The sequence below is a fragment of the Saprolegnia parasitica genome, assembly GCF_000151545.1.
Source record: "Saprolegnia parasitica CBS 223.65 unplaced genomic scaffold supercont2.29, whole genome shotgun sequence".
NCBI classification, from domain to species: Eukaryota; Oomycota; class Saprolegniomycetes; order Saprolegniales; family Saprolegniaceae; genus Saprolegnia; species Saprolegnia parasitica.
The window spans coordinates 108,955-131,602 of NW_012156423.1; the positions used below are offsets into that span (position 1 = coordinate 108,955).

A 22,648-nucleotide genomic window follows, 5' to 3' on the forward strand; every position below is an offset into this window, starting at 1 on the left:
ACCCCTCTGCATCGACCGAGACGCATTGCAGCGGCCGTATCCACACGTGCGATGATGAGGATGATGCCTAGTGTGTGCTACAAACTCATACTAGTAGTACTGGATTAGACCCATTGCTTGAGGCGAAAGTAAAAGCGCAGCGTGATCGTGATGAAGAGGATGAGGCCCCAGAACACGAGGTACCCATAGCGCGAGTGGAGCTCGGGCATGTAGTCTACACATATCCTCAGCCTCCACAGCCGTATTCCGACGTCGTCGTACCAAAATTCATGCCGTAGACGCCCGTGAGAAACTGCGCGGGGAGGAAGACCGTCGTGACGATCGTGAGCGTGTACATGACGTAGTTGGTCTGCGTCGACTTGGCGTCGCGGTATTCTTCGATCATGCCCCGGCACATTTGCGACTGCCACTCGATCTCGTCCAGAATATGGTTGGTGTGGTCGTGCACGTCGCGGAAGTACGCCTTGGTCGTTTCGGGGAGCTCGGCGCTCTCTAGAACGCTCTTGAGCACGTCGCGCGTCGGCTTGATCACGCGCGGGAGCTGCGCGAGCTCGATTTGCACGTCGCGGAGGACGCCAATGTCAAAGTTATGCAGGAGGCGCGCGAGCTCGCGGTCCAAGTGCATGAGGTACTGCCGGACTTGGTCCATCGCGTTGGTCATGTCGTCGACAATGACGTCGAGCACTGTGTAAAAGAGGAAGTTGGCGCCGTTGTGCCGCACCTTCGAGTACGTCGAGGCCAAGCGCCTGTGGACGGTGCGCCAAATGTCGTTGGGCCGCGTCGGCTTAACCGTGATGAGCGTATCGTCATCAACCACGAAGATCGCGACGTGCTCGACGGCGAGCTGGAATGTGTACGCGGCCATGACCGGCATCGACGGAGATGACGTGCTTGTGAGGTAGCTCCACCAGCTGTCGTCCATGGGCGCTTCGTGCTTGGTCTCTTCTATGCGAGGGCATCGTCAGGAGCCATCGGATGCGTGAGGAAGACGATGTGGACGTACTGGGAAATAGAATGGTTTGGCGCAAAACGGGAAAAATGACAAACCGATGGGTTTCGTACGAGTCGAATTTCGGCCGCTCGTTGAGCTCGATCGTGTCTTCCATCGCGAGCGGGTGCAGCCGGTACTTGATCGCGAGCCGCTTGAGGTTCAAGTGGTCGTGGCCCTGGACGTTGATCCAGCGACACGACGCCCACGGCGCGCGGTCGTTCATAAAGAAGGACCGGAGCTCGGGCTTGTAGTGCGAGAGGCGCGTCGATGAGAAATCGACGACTTCGATCCGCGCCGGCGCGTACACCGAGTCGGTAAAGAGCGCGACCGTTTGTTCATCAAAGAGATTGCCGAGCTTGAGTTTTTGCACAATGTCCTCGAAGACCGAGCGCGACAATGGCTCCTTGACGAACGAGAGGAGCACATCAAAGATCGCGGGCGCGTCGGCGCACCGGATGCCAAGACTCTCGAGGCCATGCCGCAGTCCATCGCGGCTCAAGACACCCGAGTGGGTTGGGTCGGCTTCGTCAAACGCCAAGTGAAGGCGGGACGGCGTCACGTCAAAGTACGGGTCCAAGATCGACAAGCACTCGTCCTCAATGACAACGTCGGACGCTGGCGACGACAAGGGCGTGACATCGCTTACGAGCGACGGGCTGGGGCTCGGCTGCTTGACCGGCTGGCGCGGCTGGAAGGCAAAGGCCACGCTCTCTGTGCTCAAGTAGAGCTCAGTGGGCGCTGGGTGCGCCGACTGCGGCGACGATGAGCTCGTGTGGATTTCTGCGAGCGGCGAGAAGTTTGGGATCTTGGCGTTGTAGCGCGGCGGTGTGATCTTGAGGAGCGGCGTGAGCTCCTTCTTTGGCAGCTCCATGGCGCTGTCACGTGCTGCTAATAGTGTAGAGTCGGGGGTAGGAAGACAGCCTGGTGACGACCTCGGCGGGCGAATTGATCAGGGTCTGCGAGTCAAGTGCTCGTGGACATCCAAGTCGGGAAATGCCCAGTCCCGGAGCTGACCAGCCGCTGTCGTCACCGATTGGTTCAACTTCCTGGGACATGCATTTTTGGGGTGTACCCCAATAAGATTCGACCGAAGGGTCTCTAGCGACGCTGGATCGATCGACGACGCTTCCAAGGCGTTCCAGCGCATTGTAGCAACGGTGTCCTCCTATCCGGGTGGCATGGTAGGACGCTGGCAGTTCGAAAGACATTGATCCTGCTCTCAACAATGGTCCCAAACTTGATGCGTGCAGCAACTTCAAGTGACGAATGTAGGGTACCCCACCCCGTGGGGGTCGATCATAGAAGAATTGAGTGCCCGTCAGCTACTCCACCTCCGCACCAACGACGTCTGGCAGGAATGGCTGATCGCTGCCTCCCACACGAGCCACCCATGGACGTCACCCATTATTAATCGCCGTCATGAAGACCGAGGTCTTTTGGAACGTTTCTCAGCCATTGTCTGCATCCTCATAACACCACGCAAGTTTGACGAGACAGCCCCATTGCACTTGGTTCATAGGGCTGTTTTGGTCCCACCCGGGGGATGCCAGAAGCATAGACGATGACAACAAAGGCCTTGTGCATGCAATACCACGGGCGTCATAGCCACGCGTATTTGCTCTTCTGGACGCATGAACCAACGTCGGCTGCCTCGGAACGGAAGCCAGCTCGGAGGCTCAGCGTGATTTGGTATCCTCGCGTTCACGGATTCGCAACCTACGTTAGATTTGCAGCTGCGTACCGGTAGTCACTTACTAGTAGTAGCAGTTTGCTACACTAGTACCTACATATCCGGTCCTCGAATCGATCTACGAAGCTACTGCTGGAGAGAGTGCTGGAGAGCTCTTTCTTAGGAGAATGGGTGGTGTTGAAAAACACCAGATGTAGAGAGACACAAGTCTCGAAATTGAGCGGTTGCGCTCGTCAAGCAACGCAGATTTAACCGCCGAAGCCGTAGAGCGTGCGGCCCTGGCGCTTGAGCGCGTAGACGACGTCCATGGCCGTCACCGTCTTGCGGCGAGCGTGCTCCGTGTACGTGACCGAGTCCTTGATTACGTTTTCGAGAAAGACCTTGAGGACACCACGGGTCTCTTCGTAGATGAGGCCCGAGATACGCTTGACACCGCCACGGCGAGCGAGGCGGCGGATGGCGGGCTTGGTGATGCCCTGGATGTTGTCACGAAGGACCTTGCGGTGGCGCTTCGCACCGCCCTTGCCGAGACCCTTGCCGCCCTTGCCACGACCAGACATGTTTCTTCTTGTTCCTTGGAGGGAAAACTGAAAATGAGCCTAAGTGTGGCTACCGCGAATTGCGATTGGTCCAAATCAAAGGCGCGAGATACGGGTTCTGATTGGCCCATACTGCATTAAGGACGACAACAGGTTTGGATTGGAGGAATATTTCCAAGGTGCCAGGCTATTGGTCGAGAAGATGCGGGAAGAACGGCCATTGGCCAAGGCTTACGCGCGAGGGGAGCTGGCGCGCTGATTGGCTAGAGCATGGAGTGCTGCTCGGAATTGACATTTCCGAAAACTCGTTCTCTCAACAAAATGGCTCGTACCAAGCAAACCGCCCGCAAGTCCACCGGTGGCAAGGCCCCCCGCAAACAGCTCGCCACGAAGGCTGCCCGCAAGAGCGCCCCGGCCACGGGTGGCGTCAAGAAGCCCCACCGCTACCGCCCGGGTACGGTCGCGCTCCGTGAGATTCGTCGCTACCAGAAGTCGACGGAGCTCCTCATCCGCAAGCTCCCGTTCCAGCGTCTCGTCCGCGAGATCGCCCAGGACTTCAAGACGGACTTGCGCTTCCAGGGCTCGGCAGTCCTCGCTCTCCAGGAAGCCGCCGAGGCCTACCTCGTCGGCCTCTTCGAAGACACCAACTTGTGCGCCATCCACGCGAAGCGTGTTACGATTATGCCCAAGGACATCCAGCTCGCTCGCCGCATCCGTGGCGAACGCTCGTAAATTCCCGGCCGCTATGTAACATAGCACCTCCAACACTGGTGTTTTTCAACACCACCCATTTAACCAAAGAAATCTCGACCCCACGGAGCGAGTACATATCAACTCGCCCAAATATGTCCTCGGTAAGGTAGCAATTGGAATCTATATCACCTTCCCCTATCATATCGCTGTACAACATTGAGCGTGAGCCCTGGCGCAGAGGGGTCACCATGCTCGTCAACCAGCTGACTAGTCCAACCGTTGGTCGTTGCGGTTGCCCTGCCGCTCGCATGGCACAACGTTGCCCAGCGCGTACTGCACTACTGTCATGTGCTTGTATGCAAGTACGGAATGTCGTCTTCTGCCTAGAACCGCATGCCGGCAGAAGGTTGCTTGCGAATCGTTTGCGGCACCTAGCGCAGACGACGTGTCGCCGAGGGCTGTTGAGCAATGAAAGCAATAGATAAACAAGTTGATTGTCGTACAATACTAGGGTCTACAGCATGGTTGCACTCCAATTGACACTACTCGAGGCAAGGGAGTCGCAGAGCGCACTCCAGATCGACTCGTCGATCGCGTCATCGAGGGTCGAGGCTAGCGTCGGGTTGTCCTCAAAGCCAGAGAGGTCCATCAAGTCGGGCAGGTCCAAAAAGATATCGTCGTCGCCGCCACCGCTCGCTTTCCGCGTCGGTGTCGCCTTTGGACTGTCGCCGCCATGCGTTTTGCAGTGGCCACTCGACCGCGCTCGGAGAAGGCACCCGTCGACTTTGCAGCGCCGGCCGCCGCCGTGGCGCACGCACTTGTAACGCGCGTGCGCTTGCCGATCGCAGCCTGGCTCGGTGCAGTAGCGCTTGGCGAGGGCGCCGCCATGGTCGACGCAAAGCGAGCCACGGCTCACGGCGACGTCGCAGCCGGGCGCCTGGCACTGCTTCTTGCCACCATGCCGCACGCAGAGATACCGCGCGTAGACCTGGTTGGTGCAGCCGTCGATCGAGCACTTGAGCTTGTTCTTGTGCATGACGCATTTGTTCATTCCTGGCAGCGCGGGTTGATGGCAGTCGAGGAAGAAGCAGGCAAGTGTCATTTGGGTGGATGTCAATATTGAAAAGTGCACCCGTGATCACCGCCATCGGGCGAAATAGACCATCATTCATGCCGGCCAGTCGAAATGGAATGATGGTAGATGGCGGGAACCACGTCGTCGTGCAACGAAGCGTTGCCACGTACAATTCGCTATTCGAACGCTACAGCCCTTGTCGTTACGAGCGCTATCGTTCGGGAAGCTCGAGACAAACATGCAGGGGCGCGGTGCTAAAGGCGCTTTGGCGTTCCGACGAGGTGTGACGTGGCAGGCGTGGCGCTGACCACATGCACGTATACCTGGTGCCAATGGCCGTACGCCACGTGCTCTTCGTGCTGGGCGGATGGGCGGGAACAAATATATGAGTGAGGTGTCATGCCCTCTCGCTGGTTTTAACACATCTCCGACCACGACCACGCATCCTTAACGTGCCTGCGCTGACCACTTGCGAGCACGCAATCGGATCAGTTCCAGTGGTTCGCCCGCACCCGAGTCCAACGGTGATTGGCGGCGAATGCAAGAGGACTCGAGTAATACCAAGACGTACGTTTACGTTAGTCTTCTCCGCTGTATCGACAGTACGAGCTCTCATAGTGCGCGGTGCGAGGACTACTGCCGCGACCGGCCAAGAGCTTGGGGGCGTCACAGAGCAAGTTGAGAATCGAGTAGTCGATGCCGTCGAGAGGGGTCGTCCACGCCGGGAGCGCGCTGACGTCATCATACGACAAGCCGTGGTCGGTGCTACAGAACGCCGCTCGTGTCCGGCGAGGCGGCTTCGCCTTGGTGCTGCCGCTGCGGGGCGGCATGTGGCGGTGGCACGCACCAGACGACCGCGCATGGAGGTTGCAGCCGTCCACCTTGCAATGGCGGCCGCCGCCGTGGCGGACACAGCGAAACCGAGCGTGCGCCTGGCGGTCGCAGCCGAGTTCGATGCAGTAGCGCTTCGCAGCCGACCCGCCGTGTTCGACGCAGAACGAGCCGCGCGTCACGGCAGCATCGCACTCGAGCATTTGGCACTGCTTCTTGCCGCCGTGGCGGACGCAGAGGTACCGCGCGTAGACCTGGTTCATGCAGCCGTCAATCGAACACTTGATCTTGTTCTTGTGGGAGACGCAGCGTGCGGTGCCGGGCACGGACGGTCGGTCGCAGCCCAAGAAGGTACAGGTCATACTCGGCAGCGAGAAGAAGATTTCGAAGTGAGAAGATAATTAAGGTGCTAAATTGTGACTGGTTGGCCAGTGCGTGTCATGGCGTGGTCACTGAACCCAGCGGTGTGCAACCTTTTCTCGGCACCACAGAGATCGGTATGCGTCACGCGCAAGTTCAATCTTGACGCCGCAAGTAGCGGGAACGAGCGGTGTGCTGGCATTCTCCATCGTCATGATATTGGGATGCACGCGATGCACTTGGGTTCGTTGAAGAACCTGCTGTCATGAAGGCACAAGGGGCAAGGAAGGCGACGCGACAACGCAGATTTGCTCTCTTGCTCGGACATGGTTGTGGCGACGATGAATAGTTGTCGTTTTCCATTGTACTCTACCCGCTCCTGCGACTGCCAGCAGAGTGCATACCTGATGCGACTGCCGACCGCAGCGCGACGGATGCAGCTGCACATCCACGCACCCGTCGTGGCCGCGCAGATCTATGCACCGTAGATTCGCGCCAACAATGCAAGCATTCGAATGTGCTCTGCCACTTCCTGCAGTGCAAAAGCACTCACGAGGAGTAGCCAAGCCCTTTGGGAGATGATGATACTTCCGATCACGGGAAGAAACGTCGACCGAGATAATTATATGCAGCGTCACCAAGTCCGCCTGAAGCTTGTAGCACACAGATTGATGGGTGGTCGCAAATAGGCAGGCGTGAAGGATGATGATTGATGATAGGCGAGACGGCCCAAGGTACCCATCGACTAGAGCGCGTGACCGCATGATAGGCTCTTCTCGCCGTCTGTGCTGCATGTAGGAGTAGGGTTGCACTACATAGCGAATATGCTTCCTTCGACGACGCAAACTTTATAGGAACGTGTTTCGCGTTATCTAGGTTGTCCAACGGCTTGGTATACTGCGTACTAGTAGAGACTAGCGAACTTCTGTACTTCTTCATTCGCTCGCTGGGCTACGACAGTATATCTTGCTCATCTCTAGACGCCCGGGGGCACTTGCGGCCGCGAGTGAGTTCCATGACGACACGCTCCGTAAAGTCCTTCGAGGTGTCGCGATCGACGGCAAAGCGACGCAGATCACTGAGGTCCTCAGCAGACACAATCGACTGAGGCGGCGTCAGTGACTGGAGGTCCTGGACGATCGGCTACGTGATCTTGGTGCGGCCTAAAGACCGAGGCCAAGGAGCAGGCAGCGGTAGATTGGCAGGGACGTCGACCTTCAGGCGTAGCACGTGGCCCAGCAAGCGCCAGCGCTGGCGGACAACGATCTCGCTCAGCGGGACGCAAACTGCACTTGATTAAATTGAAATATTGAATTCTGTCGATGCCCAGTCCACCGGTGGAAGCATTGATGTCGTCAAACTATCGCTCTCAGCACCAAGTAGCACGTCACAGTCTTCGCCAAAGAGAGGCGCGTCGCAGAGAAGATCCAATATCGAGGCATCGAGCGCGGACTCTTCGCAGGCAAAAGGCGGTGCCGAATCCCTGAGGGCGGCAAGGGTCATGAGGTTGGCGACTTTAGTGCCGACGCGCAGCAGCTCGGCGTTGATATGGTCCGCCAAATCGACCTTCTTGGCGACAGGAGTCGTCCCACTCGTGCTAGGTCGGGTTGTGTGGCGCCGGCAGTAGCCACTCGCACGTGCGTGCACGTCGCAGCCATTTTCCTGCACGTGCGCCCGCCACCGTGCCGTACACACTTGTACCGGGCGTGCGCTTGACGACTGCAGCCCGGTTCGGTGCAGTAGCGCTTGACGACGACACCGCCGTGACTGACGCAAAAGGCCCCGCGGTGCACGGGCGCATCGCAGCCGCTGTACTCGCATTGCTTTTTACCGCCATGTCGAATGCAGAGGTAGCGTGCGTAGACTTGATTCTTGCAGCCCTCAAACGTGCATTGAAGCTTGTTGCGATGCGTGACGCACTTGGTCGAGCCGAACCGAGGTGGCTGGTTGCAGCCCGCAAACGAGCAAACGTCCAGCATGGAGGTCATGTTGCAGTGTTGATGGCGCGGGTACTTGGTGCAAAGTCGAAAAGTGCACTCTCGGCTGTCCACGCTCTCGACGATTTCTTGAGGTCGACTCAGAGGCGCGTTTTGCAATCGCAGCATCTGTCCCCAGAAGCCAGGTGGTGTTCTTTGGACCAATCGCAGCGTCGTAGAATGATGGTCGTTTGTCGCGAGAAGCGCAATCCAGCAAACTATCCTGCAGCGACTCCATCGACTGCCATGGCTCGATCGGCGCATGGACGACACAAGGCGTGTGATGCAATATCGCAACAAGAGATGCGCTCAAGTCGACAAAGGGAGAGATCCATTTTGTTTTGTTCTGGTGTGTGCGTGCAGCTGCCCAGCTCGAATCTTCAACAAGTAGCGATTGCAAGACGGACTTGGTGTGCTACTGCTTGCGATCGTGGAAGGCTGCGCTCCCTGCGGATCCAACTTGCATCGCCGGAACGACAGACACCCAGAGACATGGTTTGGTGTGCAAAAATGACACGTAGGTATTCGCTGCATAAATTGAACTCGATGATTTGCTACCTCAAGATGGAGCACGACGGAGCTTCGTCGACAAGAGAGCTCCACGGAATGCCGGGCTGTCCCTGCGACATCGATGCAAGCGACTCGCAGAGCAAGGTCAGGATCGCATTGTCGATCGCATGGTACAAAATTCCGTCGTCCATGGACTCATGGTTCTCGGACTTCTCCAGCGGCGCAGGCGTCGCAAAAAAGGGCACTGTCACCCCGACAGGCTCCTCTCGCTTGTCCGTGGCATGGCGCCGGCAGAAACCGCCATACCGAGCATACATGGGGCACCCTCCCTTGTGTCTGCAGCCGCGGCCGCCGCCATGGCGCACGCACTTGTAGCGGGCATGAGCCTGACTGTGGCAACCAGGCTCCGAGCAAAGACGCTTGGCGACGCCTCCGCCATGGTCGGTACAGAACGAGCCGCGACTTACGGACGCGCGGCAGCCGGGTGCCTGGCACTGCTTCTTGCCACCGTGTCGAACGCAGAGGTACCGGGCGTAGACCTGGTTGTGGCAGCCGTCGCGCGAGCACTTGAGCTTGTTCTTGTGGACGAGACACTTGTTGGCGCCGGGCATCGCGGGGCGGCTGCACTCGGTAAAGGTGCACACGGTCGACGGCGGCATGTGAGCACGCGTGGCTGCCCTCCAAGTTGAAAAGTGGGGCAAACGAAAAAGCGTGGCGCTGGAACTATCAAACGCGATTGCCTGTGGGAGCACTGGCACCAAAAGCCAGCATCCTTCAACGATTCTGACGATATACACTATTCCACCAATCCGCGTCGTGGTCTCGGGATGTGGTCGGCGCGCCTGGCATTGATGGGCCGCAAAAACCGAACGATCGCTGGGCGAAACGCGAGCATTACATCGCGCTATTGCACGTGCCATTGGAACGAGATTATTTCCGTCTCCATCTCTCTTGCAACGTACAGGCGGCTCCTCCTCAGTCTCATCCACGACGATGCAATCGGTAACAAAAGCCACCCATCAACTTGTGGGATCGCCGCCACGTGCGAAAGCCGTGATCACCCAACGACGTTGGTCCACAGTCGTCCTCACTCCGTGGTGCGAGTGCAAGCCTCGTTGTTGTTGTTGAAGTGAGTCTATTTGTTAGATACATATATTTTACACTGAACTGTTTTTGGGAGTACTCAAAGCGTGTTGCGACGAACGGCAGCGACTAGGCGTATCCATCGCGGAGGCAGACGTCTGGGAGTGCAAGCCTCGTTCACACTGGCGTCAACTAGTGTACGGACCACTCTCCAACGGAGACTGCCAGAGCCAGCGAATGCCATCCTCGCCCTCTAGGCACGTTCAACTAACTACCTACTAATATGGAACGATCGGCCAAGCTACGCAGCCCGATGCCGGATTCGGTTTCGACTACGCTCTTATAAAGTTGCAGAACTATGTCTTCCTACCAAGGGTTGAGCACGGATAGCAGTTCGACTCGACTTCATCAAGTGGATACAATGTAATCGCTGGTTTTGAGGCTTATAGGCGCCTCACGACATCGCACACCGTTGTGATAGTAACAACACTCGCTGGGTAGTACGGTAGTAACATTAGTGGTGTAGTGATATAAATACAAGCTTCTTCTAGTCGAATGTCCTACTAGCACAAGAGCTGCAAGACGTCCATGTCAATAGGGGCAAATAGCGAGCGCGACGGCTCAAACGGCATGGGCGTCACCGAAGCGCAGAGCAAAAGCGTATACTCGTCGACCGCCTCGAACGATTCTGTCCATGTCGACGTGTGCGCGTCACAGTAGCCAGAGAGGCGTGCATGGCTGCCACATCCGCTCAGTTTGCACTGCCGGCCACCACCGTGGCGCACACACTTGTGGCGCGCATGGGCTTGGCGGTGGCAACCTGGTTCGGTGCAGAAGCGTTTGGCGGCGACGCCGCCGTGCTGAACACAGTACGGGCCGCCGCGAGCAAAGGCGCGGCAGCCAAGCGACTTGCACTGCTTCTTGCCGCCGTGGCGGACGCAGAGGTACCGGGCGTAGACCTGGTTGGGACAACCCTCGATCGAGCACTTGATCTTGTTCTTGTGGGATGCACACTTTTCCGTGCCGGGCACGATCGGCTTGGCACAGTCAGCGAAGAGGCACGTGATCTCGAGGCTCGACATCATTTTCATCCAGTTTAGCAAATTGCAAAGTACGCTACCCAGGCTTCTTCTTGTCCATTCTACGACGCGTGTCTGGATGTTGTGCATGCTTTTGCAACCAAGACGCTGCAACGCGCCGAGGAGGAGGATCTGGCAACGGCTGGCACTTGAGACAGTCGGTAAAGAGACGCCGTGCGGTGCTGATGCGTTGCATGCCGTCTTGAAGCGATGGGTACAACAACACACCATGCGAAACACTCTTTTGGCTGTGGCTGTGGACGATCGAGTCAGGTCGCCAACTGCTTTCCTGCGCCAGAGATGTCCATGCATGGTTTACTACGCTGGCGCGTCACGCCGTAGCTCATGCCTGTAGCACAATCTTTCGTACCCCATGCTAGGGCACGGCCACGGGCTCGCATAATATCACGCAGACTATTACGTGGCGCGTCGTATGCGCTGCATCGAGTCGACGCTCGCAAAATTTCAAGCGGCAAATGTAGGTGGAATGTTGGGCACTGAGGCAGGGTACCCACAACCGTGCTCTATGACTTCCTTGGCACCGAGGTATGCCCTGATGCGTAGATAGTCCTTTAGCAGCGAAATGGGCGTCGCGGGCGTTAACAACCGCACATCTAGTGGTATGCTATCGAGAAAGGGGTACCAATCCCACCACATGGTGCGTTACGCAATGAAACCTCTACAAGAAAAAACCGTGTCGAGGCGAATGGCTACCAAGACACTAAGCAACTCGAACACATCTTGGCCATCTGCAGAACGCTGTATTATGAATGCAAGGTATCAGTCAGCAATACCGTCGAAAACGTCGCACAAACGTGGATCGCATGTGATGCCGCAGTGCCACTGCGCAGCAGCAATCCTACGTTAGAAATTTGTCCGGCAAGCACGAGCACGTAGCACCATGTACTACGATAACTCTGTGTTAGAAACGCGAGCTTTTGCGTGATAGATTGTCTGCTGCATCGCATGCTGGGTCAGGGTGCACTACGCAGCGTGCATTGAAAGCTATAGTTGACAACAATGGCCGATGTACGTAAAGCAAGTCGTGCAGAGCATGTATCAGATGATGACGATGCGGAGGTGCGGGCAGTAGAATGCGTCTCGATGCACTGGCTGCTTTGCGACAGTGTATTAGCGAGCTTTTGTTGTCCCAGCCGCGGTAGCGCTTGCACAAAGCGAGGGCGTTTATAGAGATGTAATGTGTGATGACTACGAAATTGCATCCGCGCTTCTACTTTTGGTTGCTTCGTGAGATATTTGTCTGGACAACCCTTTTTTTCTGGTTTGATGATTCTCGTCTCGGCCACATATGGTGGAAACGGTGACGTTAAAATACATATGTGGTGCACATTGTGCGGCCAAGAACGCTCGGAATAAGTACGGACACTGTTTTGTACACCTTTTGCGATATGCAGCATACTGTAGCAAGCACACGCGCTGTTTTCTCCACCATCCGTAGAGAACATCAAAAGCATATTTTCGCTATGCATTTTAGACAGGGTACCCCTACCTCCCTACCTAGGGCTCCTCTCTTTCGTGCTTGGCGGTTGTTTGCGATCGAGATGCAGCGGTAGTGGAGGCATCAATCCTCGAAGGCTGCTTCATTCGAAAATGCTAGCTCTCCGAGCGCGAACTCGTTCTTGTTGAGTTCCACGGGAAAAAGACAAAGGAAACGACGTCGATCGTCCGGGGCGACTTTAGTTGACGCCACGGTCTGTGTCCGACCCTACACTGCTCTGTATCTTGAAATGTCCATTCGTTTCGCGGAACCCGTGTGGGAAATTGTTTGATTCTCGAAACGGCGAAAAGCAGCTTTCGGACTTGCTGATTCGTGCAGTAGGGTGTGAGCAGAAGACGAGAAGGTGTGCGGGAGTGTCGTACACCCTCCGTGCCCATTGTTGTCAGCACCAAGGTGATTGAATGTCTGCACTCTGGGCATTGCAAGTATCGACCACCTCCTTTCCAACATGTCGCTCAATTCCACAACACCAAGCCTTCGTTGATGCCACACATCATTCATAGCCAATATGCAAGTAGCCTTCGATTGCCATCGCGCCCTTGAGGCAGCCACCGTAGTGACGTCACGAAGCGTTGAGGGGTCTTGCAGCAAGTACCAAACAAGTCCCGGACGGATCGGAGCACAATAATCGTCGACGTGAGTATTGGGATCGGCGGCAACCAGTTCGACATGAAGGACAAGCGTCCAGCGCATCTGAAATCGCGATCAAAGGCGCCCAACTGTCTGGTGGTGGTGTTGCATTGGTCGACGAGCAAGTGCGTGTACTCGAGAAACGAGAGCTAGGACACAGAAGAGGCACTCGACTGGCGCCAAGAACCGCCGCCGTTCGCAGGGCCACTCGATAGATACGATGTCTTTATACCACCAGCATTTGCGAGGTCACAAACGAGTATTAGCACAGGACGGTCTCTCCTAGTACCTCTGTGCATGGCGCTGACGACTACAGCAGAATCCGCCTCCTGCTATGCAACGAGCATCGCTGTGCCGACCGCCCGGCTCTTAGCGCCTGTCATATCCATTCTTAACAAGTCGAGAGCGCCAGGTCCAAAGGTGGGTCCAAGGAAGGGACCGCCGAACCTTGGATGCATGGCAACGCGTTTTGACGCTATTCCTTCCCTTCCATTTACTTGACGGGAGCCTTATGTCTGCGAAGGGACGATGGCGGTAACACTCGACGACGTACCATCACTCTGCTGGAGGTGTCAGCAGGCGTTGTAACAGGGCTACGTGGCAATGATTTGTAGCAAGCCTGCACCCATGATGTCCCGTGAGCCCACTCTCGTGCGAAGTGGCACGGCCTGCGGCAGAGCCCGCGCCTCGAGCCGCTCGTCAGTCTCACGAGTACGTCCAGTCGCTCGACGCACGGCATGTAAGGTTCACTGGCCTCGTGCTCGCTTATACCACTGGACCACCACTTCTGACAGTAGGACGTCTTTCCAATCGCCTGCGCAGTGTGTGCAGTAGGTCTAGGTTAAAGTGTGGTACACTTCGCAGGGTCAGTGTGGTTTGCAGAAGGAAACGAGTGGTACATTTGCAGTACCAGAAGATGGGTCCACGTGACCAGATTAGTAGAGCTTTCCAGCGCGCCGACGTCGGGTCCGGCGAGTCCGTCGACCATCCGTTCGTCGAATCGCTCAGCGTCTGCTGTTTTCTCTCTTTTATTTGGCGCCGTTCGGTCAATACTTTGACGGCGCTTGGTTCTCCGGCTACCTACTAACTCGTTGCTTGCCGGGCCTTAGCTACTTGCCGTTGATTTCTGGCAGCCATTGCAACCCGACTGGAAGATACACGCGTATGGGATTGCTTCCTATAAACTAAACTAGCACTATATCGACTAACTAACATATCTCTTTTCTAAATCGCTTGTTCAAACAAGAGTGCCGACGAGACTTTGACGGGACTCGGGACTGCCAAGCACGCTTGGGCCTTCGGGCTCGCCAGCGAGTCGCAGAGAAGGCTCAAGATCGAGTGGTCCAGCGACTCGTCCGTCGATACCGATGTCGTCTGGCTCCAAGCAATGGTCTCGAGCAGCGTGCTGTCCAGAAAGCTCGTGAAACCATCGTTGTCAGCTTGAGGCTCTTCCTTGATCACGTCGCGCGCCTTGCGCTGCGTGTGCCGGTGGCAAAAGCCGCTCGAGCGCGCGTGAAGGTCGCAACCTTTCTCTCGACACGTGCGGCCGCCACCGTGCCGAACGCACTTGTAGCGTGCGTGGGCTTGCCGATCGCAGCCGGGCTCGGTGCAGAAGCGCTTGACAATGGCGCCGCCGTGGGTCACACAGTGCGGGCCGCCGCGAGCAAACTCGTGGCAGCCAAGTGTTTGGCACTGCTTCTTGCCGCCATGGCGCACGCAGAGGTACCGGGCGTAGACTTGGTTCATGCAGCCCTCGATCGAGCACTTGATCTTGTTCTTATGCGACGCACACTTGGTGGCGTTGGGCAGCGCGGGCTTGGCACACTCGAGGAAGCAGCAGACATTGGTCGGGTCAGACATGGTGGTTTTGATGTGCGCTCGTCGTTGCAACTTGGTGAATGAATGAAAAGGAATGATCGGGGCCCTAAATAGTATGCACCGCGCTTGCAGATGGGTGACGCTTGGATTACCGTCCTTCCAAAGGCCATGGACATACGCCACGTGGTGCCACCATCATTCATTCGCCCGCTGGACAGCCGAACCAAAGTGGACCAATGAGGCGAGGTGAAAAAGTTTGAGCCCCTTCTTGGCCAAGGAATCAAGTTCGTGGACATGCGTCGTCGGTCTTCTTCGGCTGCCAAGTCTAGGATCACGGCGTGGTTCAGTTGGAGCCAGTGAACCAGATGTGTGCTACCTACGTTCTTCCAGTGACCGAGGATTGTGGGCGCCACACGTTCGGACGCGCCGCTGCCAACAAGCGGGTGGATGGAAAGAGGATATACACACCACGTATGATGGCGATGTCAAAGCCACCGACCGGGCCAGTGCACCCAGCCATTCTGACTTGCGCGCGTTTGGAGCAAGTGAAGGATGCCTGCTGGTGCATGGTGATTGGACAAGGGTCACGGTGCGTCACGAGGCAGATCTGTTCGCCTTTGTTCGCTTGCATGCCGCCGCCGCAGTGAATTCCTACCACGTGGCAGCGGCACCTCGCATTACGCGTTGGCGACAGAGTTGAGCTCGCTGTCAAGCTTCCACAAACACATTGCGTCGAAATGGCCCGGGCACGAGGGAATCTTTGGGCTTGCTACAGTAGTGAACCCGTCTTGTGGGTTGTAATTGTGCTGTCACGTAAAGTAGCCAGCGTCGAGTGGACGGATCGAATCCAGGGCAACTCACACCACTCTGGCGGTAGCTCTCTGGCGTCTTTCGCCCCAGCAACGGCTTCCGAATGACCTCTTTGTATCTGAAAGTGGCTTTGCCAAGGAGCTATCCAGTGCAATTGATACATGTACTCGTGATGCAGACGATGTTTCCTGGACGATGTGTGCAGCACCAGTTGCCGTCAGATGATGTCGGTGGCCACATCGTGTGATCACGAACATATCTTGCGGTTTGGATGTGGATACAAACCGCGAGTATATTGATCACAACCTGACTCAGCCGTGGACGCGATTACTACAGTGCGTCGGTGGCGACGTTACACTGGAGCTCGACCAGATCAATCGAAGCGGGGTGATACCACTTGTTGCTTGTCCTACTCACTTCAACAACAACTTGTTGCTTGTCGAGCTCCACGGAGTCCTCGCCAGGAGACTTCTTGGTGGCAAAGAAGAGGCGTGCGACGATAGCTTCGGACAGGGCCTTTTTATGGACCCTTGCTCGAAGTTGAAGTGAGCCAAATTTACAATCAGTCATTCAGCGAAAAGCAGAGATATTTGACTACCACTATTTCCACTGAACTGTTCATTTACGGTGAGGTTGGAACTTTGTCGATTGAGGCGCAGGAACAGCCCTGCCCGCAATGGTGTCGCGGAGCCAGTGGTCGTGGTGCATGGCGGTCATCATGGGGAAGAGACACATCGCATGAAGTTCAGTAGCAAGGGTTAAAATGCAGCTGTAGGTCTAGCCGCTTCACGACACGCGCCTCTAAGCTCGGCCGTTGCGGGCGAACCAGTCAGTGCGGATCACGCAGGCACGTTAGGATCAGCCACGACATGGTGCCGGCTCGTCGGCGGTACCCTTGGGCAGCACTGGCGGCTCGAGAAGGAGCGCAAGTCATCGAAGGCCAGTTGCCGCCGGTAGGGGCCAGTCGGTGCTGAGCAGCGGGGTAGAGAACGTGGTTCTACGCCTCGAGATCGCACGGGGCAGAGTTGAGCGTCGTCGGCCAAAAGTAGAGCCGGGTGCTAACTGCGACGGCTCTAAGACGGTGCAGGCAGAACGTGCGGTGGCATGCGGTCTGGCGGTACTGCAGAGCATAGCGGGAGTGGTCCTCAGGACGCATGTCCGTAGCGCGTGGGAATAAGGACCTTGAGTTTTTGGCGTACTATGAGTGCAAGCTTCTCAGCGCAGAACCAACTGTGTCGTTTGCGAGCCAGAGCAACACGTTGTATTAGTCATAGGTATCGCTTCTGGTATGCGCGGTGTTGCTTCTATGCGCGTCCTTCATGCTTGCTGGTCGCGGGGCTGGTACATGGGCTGACGGCCGCCGTTGTTCTGGTTGCGGCCCTGTCCCCGGCCGTTGCCGCCAGTGCCACCGTTGTTGCGGTTACGGTTACGGTTACCGTTGCCGTTACCGTTGCCGTTACCGTTGCCGTTACCGTTGGTGTTGCCACCACCGTTGCCGTTGCCGTTGCTGGTACCGTAGTTGCGCGGGTCCGTGGGGTAGCCGTTGCCCCCGTTCCGGTTCCGGTTGCCGCCGCCGTTGCCATTGCCGTTGTTGCGGTTGCCGCGGTAGCCCCGGCGGTTGTTGAGGCCGACGGCGCCAAACGTCTCCGTGTTGAGCTTGCGCTCTTCGTGGGCGCGGAGGCGGCCGTTGACGCCCTCCAGTCGGTCGAGCGCGTCGCACGAGATCGTGTCGAAGAACGAGGATTTTTGGTACGAGCCCTATGGCATGGTCAGAGCGGGCCATCGCAGTCTCTAGTACATACCTTGATGACGGGGCGCACAGCCTCCGCGTTCGTCATGCTCATCTTGCTGTACTCGTCTTCCTTGTTGAAATCCGTGAGACCGACGGCAAAGTCAAACTCGGCCGCAATCTCGCTGTCCGTCATGCCCGTGTCCGCGCCAACGCGGCGCTCCTTGCGCTTCAAGAGATGCCCACCCATACCAGGGATCGTGCGGTTGCCGCCGTTCTGAGCACCTTGGTCCTGGCGTTCGGGCTGTCGCGGGGAGGGCGCGTGCTGCTGTTGCTGCTGGACCTGTTGGGCCGCGACCGAGTGGGCCGTCGACATGGCACCCGGGGTAAGGAGGGTCGAGGAAGTGGCCGGAGCTGCATAGGCGTTCGTAGGCGACGTCGGGCGGGCAGCCGTGGGCTGCGCCACTTCGGGCTGTCGCGGAAGGGGCGGCGGCGGCGGCTGGTAGTGCATGGCAGGCGGCATGGCGTGGGGCGGCATCATGGGCGGCGGCGGCGGCGGGGCCGCTGCCTCGCACACATGGAGATCCTTGATCTCGGACGCCTTGAACGTAGCATACTGCAGGACCGTATCGGACGGCGGGATGTGGTCGGGCCGGCGCCCTTCCGTGCCAAAGGAGCGCACGTTCTGGAGCGCGACCATGCTCTGGCGCGTGTCAATGTTGAAGAGGAGGCCTTCATAGCGGATATCTGTCTTGGAGATCAAGCTAATGCGGGACCCAATGTATGGGATCCCTTCCGACTTGGACTCTGCCATCGTGCCGCAAACTCGAAATGCGACGCCAGCCTTTAACCTCACGCTGCGAACCTCTCGCACTTTATACCGGAACCAAGATCCGTGGTGGCTTGGCTAGTGGCACGCAACTTTGCAGCTTGAACCTCCAGCTACGTGGCTCTTCTCTCGCGCAACCACGTCGGGAGGCATCAGCTAGATCCTTCATGACATATCAACGGCTGACAGACGTTGCGAGCTCAGTGGTGGCCCGATCGCCTCATCCGACACGAGGATACCTGCGCACAGCACCGGTCCTACTATTGCCATTGCGCAGCCAAACTCGGTCCCAAGAGGTGCGAGGAACAAGATCGGGTTGTGAGAGCCAAAGGATGAACCGAAGCCGAGGGTGCTCATTCCTTTAAGTCGCAGTGGAGTGTCTTGGCGATATCAGCTCTGCTCGCAGCGCCTTTGATGACGTTAGCCTGAGGGAGCTCTACGGTCGAGCACGACGGCGTCGTCTCCTTGACATCGTGTGGCAGGTTTGTACGAGCGCATGGGGATGATGCTTGCAGTATGTGTGAGCTGCGCTTGGTACGTGCACCTGCTTTATAGAGGAAAGACCACCGCTTCAAAGTTGCGTGTGACGGTTCAAAGTTGCGTGCGTCTAACTTGAGGTCGGTCGGCGCCTGTATGGCCTGAATGGAGTCTAAAGACACGGCGCGCTTGAAGCTGATCCCAGCCAGCCGACGGCGTAAAAGAAGCGGCGCTTGTGATGCTTCGTACGCTGTACATTGCGCCACGTCGTCTTGCTTACCACTGCATGCTGTCGCTGCGTCCAAGACAGGGGTTTGTTTGGGCTATGGATCGCCTTGGCCATGGCACGAGGCCACGCCACCATCCAGGGTACGCTCAGCACAGGGTGCAAAAGCTGTAAATTATTGCGGTTGAATTGCAGTGCATCTGCAGCAGCGAGGCAACGTGCCAACATCACATGCGCGAGAGCTTGAGCTGGAGCGTCGCGCGCTGGTCGACGACAGCGAGGCAGGCGATGAGGCGCGCGATCTCCATGATGATCAGGACAGAGTACGGTAGCAGCGCGTCGTGGCGGAGGTGCAGGTCGAGCATCGCGCGGGCAGGTTGGTGTGTAGGCCGGTTGCTGCGCCCACAAACTAAGCGGTATCTTTGCCTCTTAGCATCGATATCCTGTACTACCGAGTCATGCAAGATATTAAGTTAGAGACTTCAACAGTACCTGATTTTAAAAGTGGCAGTGTGCCGAATTGAATAGCCGACACCGATCCGCGCGCCATCGCATTGCATCCCCTGTGCATTCGTGCTCCGTCGACAATGATGTTATACACATAAGCTTAAAAAATCTAGGTTAGAAGCCTTGTGTGAGGACCTGCAACGCGCAACGCTGTGGTCTCGTCGAGGCGATACGCTGAAGGGTGGTTGCCTTTTAATAGTGGCATCTGCCGAATCGTAACGCGCCGTTCGTGCCATAGCGCAATGAACACGTTTGGGAAGAAGGACCTGGGGCTCTTGCTGCCGGACGATGAGCCCGGCGATGTCATCTCGCTCAAGCACACGCGTGTGAACGAAGTCACCGACACGTACGAAGCGCCCAAGCCCAAGCTCGACACGTCCAAGAAGGTCCTGCGCCACCGGGCCGGCCATGTGCCCGAGCACGCGCTCGGCGAGCTCATGGAAGACGAAGGTAGGGCGAGCGACTTTCTTCGCAGAAGCACGCCTGCGCGACCGGCGCCAAAGGCACTGCAGATCGCCAAGCCCGAGCGTAGGAAGATCGAGGCGACGGTCGTCAAGGCGGCGGCGCCCCGTGCTGCGCCGTCCAGCACTTTCCAAAAGGCCGCGCCGTTGCTCGACTCGGACTCGGGCGAAAGCGACGTCGAAGACGACCGACGCGCGCGGCTGCGTGCCAAGGCCCTCGCGCAGCAAAAGGCGGCGCCAGAGGCCAATGCCATTGCGTTGCCGCTGCCGACGGGGCCTCGACGCGAGGTCGCGCTCGATGCCCACGACACGGCGTCCGAGCACGAGTCGTCGTCCGAGTGGGAGACGGACACGGACACGTCCGAGGATGAGCAGATGCTCAAGCCAGTCTTCGTGCCCAAGGCCGCCCGCGATACGATCCGCGCCCAGGAAGAAAAGCTCGCGCTGCAAGAGAAGAAGGAAGAAGAAAAAGCCGCCAAGGTGATCTGACGATGCAATCGCCTCTCTTAAGCTTATGCGAGTAGATGGTCGAACGCAAGTCCGAGTCGCGCAAGCTTGTGGCCGAAGTCCTCCAGCGCGAGCAGGAGCTCACGACCGACGAGACGACCGACATTGACGACATGCCCGACGACACGGACAACGTCGACCCCGAGAAAGAGCGACAGGAGTGGGAGCTCCGCGAGATGCGCCGGCTCAAGCGAGACAAGGACGAGCGGCAAGAGCGTGAGCGCGAGATTGCCGAGACGCTGCGTCGGCGCAACCTTACGGACGAAGAGCGCGAAGCTGAAGATCGGTGACTCTGCAGATAGGCCACCGCAGAGGCCTTACGACATGTGTTATGCAGGGCGTCCGGGAAGCTCAAGGACGACGAAGAAAAAGCCAAGTGGAAGTTCATGCAAAAGTACTACCACAAGGGCGCGTTCTACATGGACGACAAGAGTCTGGCGCGCGACCCGTCCGACGTGCGGAAGCGAGAAGCAGACGCGCCGACGCTTGAAGATCGCCACAACTACGAGGTCATGCCCAAGGTGCTCCAAGTCAAGAACTTTGGCAAGGCCGGCCGGTACACCGCCATCGTTGCCTCTGCTCGTGCATTCACCTCGGATACTAGGACCAAGTATACGCACTTGGTCGACCAAGACACGACCGACTACCTCAACCCGCTCAAGCGCACCGACCAGTAGGCTCTGCATCCCATCGTGCTACTGCTCATCTCGATGCGTTTAGGATGAACGACAAGTACACGACCAAGATGGCGGGCATGCGGGCGATCTCGCGACCGACCAAGAAGGCCAAACACGACTAAGTCACTTGAATACACTGGCCGCGATCTCTTCTCTCGTGCTCGGTTGCTACTCTGGCGCCAGGCTCGAGCGGGACAACATTTCCTTGCCGATCAAGAGCCGCTGGATCTGCGACGTGCCTTCGTAGATTTGGTAGATCTTGGCGTCACGAAACAGCTTCTCGACTGGGTACTCGGTGTTGAAGCCCGCACCACCAAAGATCTGGACCGCATCCAGCGTCGTCTGGTAGACCGTATCGCCGGCAAAGCGCTTGGCCATCGACGCGTACATGGTGTTCTTGCGGCCGCAGTCAATCTCGTACGCCGCCTTGTACGTGAGCAGACGCGCAGCCTCAATGTTGGTCGCCATGTCGGCGAGCATGAACATGATGCTCTGGTGCATCGCGATGGGCTGGCCCATCGTCTTGCGCTCGAGCGCGTACTTCTTGGCCTCCTCCATTGCACGGCGAGCAAGACCGACCGCGCCGATGGCGACAGGCGGCCGCGTCCGGTCAAAGGCCTGCATGGCGATCTTAAAGCCAAAGCCTGGTGACCCGAGCACGTTCTCGCTCGGAACGACGACGTTTTCAAAGTGAATGCTGCGCGTGTCCGAGCAGCGCTGGCCCATGTTGATCTCCTTCTTGCTGCGGGTGATGCCAGGCGCATTGCCGTCGACGATGAAGCCCGTAAAGGCCGAGCCTGCCGACGCGCCGCTGTCCGTCTTGGCAAGCACAAAGAACCAGTCGGCAAAGCCCCCGTTCGTGATCCACATCTTGGAGCCATTGAGGACATAGTCGTTGCCGACCTGGACGGCCGACGTGGTGGTCGCCGCGACGTCCGAGCCCGCGCCGGCCTCGGTTACACAGTACGACGCCGGGCGAGGAGCTTCCACGAGCCGTCCGAGGTACTTGGCGCACTGCGCCTCGGTGCCCGCGAGGAGCAGCGGCGCCGCGGCCACGTTGTTCACCTCGAAGGCCGCCGTCATGCCCGAGCAGCCGTACGAAAGCTCCTCGCCAATGACGACGCCGTCGAGTGCGCCGAGGCCGAGGCCACCGTACTTCTCCGGAACGTGCACGTTGAGCAGGCCGAGGCCGTGGGCCGTGGCAAAGATCTCGTGCGGGAACGCCATCGTGCGGTCGAGCTCGGCAGCGACCGGGATCATCTCGTCGCGGGCAAACTGGCGTGCGACGAGTTGCATCTCGCGCTGCGTGTCCGTGAGCTTGAAGCTGAGGCCCTGGAAGGCCGCGTCGTCGACCTTGGCGTAGCCCGCAAAGTGGGCGCAGCCGAGCGGCCGGAGCGTGCGGACAGGGCGAAACATTGGGATTCTGTTTTTTGCACTGGATCGGAACAGCGCCTAGAGCCTGCTGCTCGCAGTCGACGCCGACGACAATTCCGCTGGCGACGCATGCATCGGCGTCAATGCAGCGACATCGCAACACGCGATCCAACGCTTTGGACACGAATATGAAGCGCCTTCCTCACGATGCGCACGCGCAGAAGAGCTTTAATGCATGCGTACTTGCGCGCAAGGGC

At 57.8% G+C, this 22,648-nt stretch overlaps 12 protein-coding genes across 12 annotated transcripts; 2 read left to right on the forward strand and 10 right to left on the reverse strand.

Moving 5' to 3' along the window:
* Positions 1-104: 104 nt before the first annotated feature.
* SPRG_06971 (hypothetical protein) lies at positions 105-1,862 on the reverse strand (the record flags this gene model as incomplete). Its single annotated transcript, XM_012346434.1, has 3 exons — positions 105-214; positions 262-844; positions 888-1,862. 3 exons carry the CDS (start codon positions 1,860-1,862, stop codon positions 105-107), a joined length of 1,668 nt encoding a protein of 555 aa, XP_012201824.1.
* A 1,067-nt stretch (positions 1,863-2,929) lies between these two features.
* SPRG_06972 (histone H4) lies at positions 2,930-3,244 on the reverse strand (the record flags this gene model as incomplete). The annotated part of the gene is made up of 1 exon (XM_012346435.1): positions 2,930-3,244. The coding sequence occupies exon 1, from the start codon at positions 3,239-3,241 to the stop codon at positions 2,930-2,932; it is 312 nt and encodes a 103-aa protein (XP_012201825.1). The 5' UTR covers positions 3,242-3,244.
* A 297-nt stretch (positions 3,245-3,541) lies between these two features.
* On the forward strand, positions 3,542-3,952 carry SPRG_06973 (histone H3; the record flags this gene model as incomplete). The annotated part of the gene is made up of 1 exon (XM_012346436.1): positions 3,542-3,952. One exon carries the CDS (start codon positions 3,542-3,544, stop codon positions 3,950-3,952), a length of 411 nt encoding a protein of 136 aa, XP_012201826.1.
* A 475-nt stretch (positions 3,953-4,427) lies between these two features.
* On the reverse strand, positions 4,428-4,949 carry SPRG_06974 (hypothetical protein; the record flags this gene model as incomplete). Its single annotated transcript, XM_012346437.1, has 1 exon — positions 4,428-4,949. The coding sequence occupies one exon, from the start codon at positions 4,947-4,949 to the stop codon at positions 4,428-4,430; it is 522 nt and encodes a 173-aa protein (XP_012201827.1).
* Positions 4,950-5,566: 617 nt separating this feature from the next.
* On the reverse strand, positions 5,567-6,181 carry SPRG_06975 (hypothetical protein; the record flags this gene model as incomplete). The annotated part of the gene is made up of 1 exon (XM_012346438.1): positions 5,567-6,181. One exon carries the CDS (start codon positions 6,179-6,181, stop codon positions 5,567-5,569), a length of 615 nt encoding a protein of 204 aa, XP_012201828.1.
* Positions 6,182-7,776: 1,595 nt separating this feature from the next.
* Positions 7,777-8,167, reverse strand: SPRG_06976 (hypothetical protein; the record flags this gene model as incomplete). The annotated part of the gene is made up of 2 exons (XM_012346439.1): positions 7,777-7,988; positions 8,011-8,167. 2 exons carry the CDS (start codon positions 8,165-8,167, stop codon positions 7,777-7,779), a joined length of 369 nt encoding a protein of 122 aa, XP_012201829.1.
* Positions 8,168-8,709: 542 nt separating this feature from the next.
* SPRG_06977 (hypothetical protein) lies at positions 8,710-9,276 on the reverse strand (the record flags this gene model as incomplete). Its single annotated transcript, XM_012346440.1, has 1 exon — positions 8,710-9,276. One exon carries the CDS (start codon positions 9,274-9,276, stop codon positions 8,710-8,712), a length of 567 nt encoding a protein of 188 aa, XP_012201830.1.
* Positions 9,277-10,311: 1,035 nt separating this feature from the next.
* Positions 10,312-10,833, reverse strand: SPRG_06978 (hypothetical protein; the record flags this gene model as incomplete). Its single annotated transcript, XM_012346441.1, has 1 exon — positions 10,312-10,833. The coding sequence occupies one exon, from the start codon at positions 10,831-10,833 to the stop codon at positions 10,312-10,314; it is 522 nt and encodes a 173-aa protein (XP_012201831.1).
* Positions 10,834-14,133: 3,300 nt separating this feature from the next.
* Positions 14,134-14,836, reverse strand: SPRG_06979 (hypothetical protein; the record flags this gene model as incomplete). Its single annotated transcript, XM_012346442.1, has 1 exon — positions 14,134-14,836. The coding sequence occupies one exon, from the start codon at positions 14,834-14,836 to the stop codon at positions 14,201-14,203; it is 636 nt and encodes a 211-aa protein (XP_012201832.1). The 3' UTR covers positions 14,134-14,200.
* Positions 14,837-16,824: 1,988 nt separating this feature from the next.
* Positions 16,825-18,158, reverse strand: SPRG_06980 (hypothetical protein). Its single transcript, XM_012346443.1, has 2 exons — positions 17,407-18,158; positions 16,825-17,362 (listed from the first exon to the last, which is right to left on the reverse strand). Exons 1-2 carry the CDS (start codon positions 18,145-18,147, stop codon positions 16,922-16,924), a joined length of 1,182 nt encoding a protein of 393 aa, XP_012201833.1. The 5' UTR covers positions 18,148-18,158; the 3' UTR covers positions 16,825-16,921.
* Positions 18,159-19,614: 1,456 nt separating this feature from the next.
* Positions 19,615-21,139, forward strand: SPRG_06981 (hypothetical protein; the record flags this gene model as incomplete). Its single annotated transcript, XM_012346444.1, has 5 exons — positions 19,615-20,313; positions 20,358-20,626; positions 20,678-20,896; positions 20,945-21,013; positions 21,061-21,139. The coding sequence occupies 5 exons, from the start codon at positions 19,615-19,617 to the stop codon at positions 21,137-21,139; spliced, it is 1,335 nt and encodes a 444-aa protein (XP_012201834.1).
* SPRG_06982 (hypothetical protein) lies at positions 21,134-22,433 on the reverse strand (the record flags this gene model as incomplete). The annotated part of the gene is made up of 1 exon (XM_012346445.1): positions 21,134-22,433. The coding sequence occupies one exon, from the start codon at positions 22,431-22,433 to the stop codon at positions 21,186-21,188; it is 1,248 nt and encodes a 415-aa protein (XP_012201835.1). The 3' UTR covers positions 21,134-21,185.
* Between the last annotated feature and the right edge of the window lie 215 nt (positions 22,434-22,648).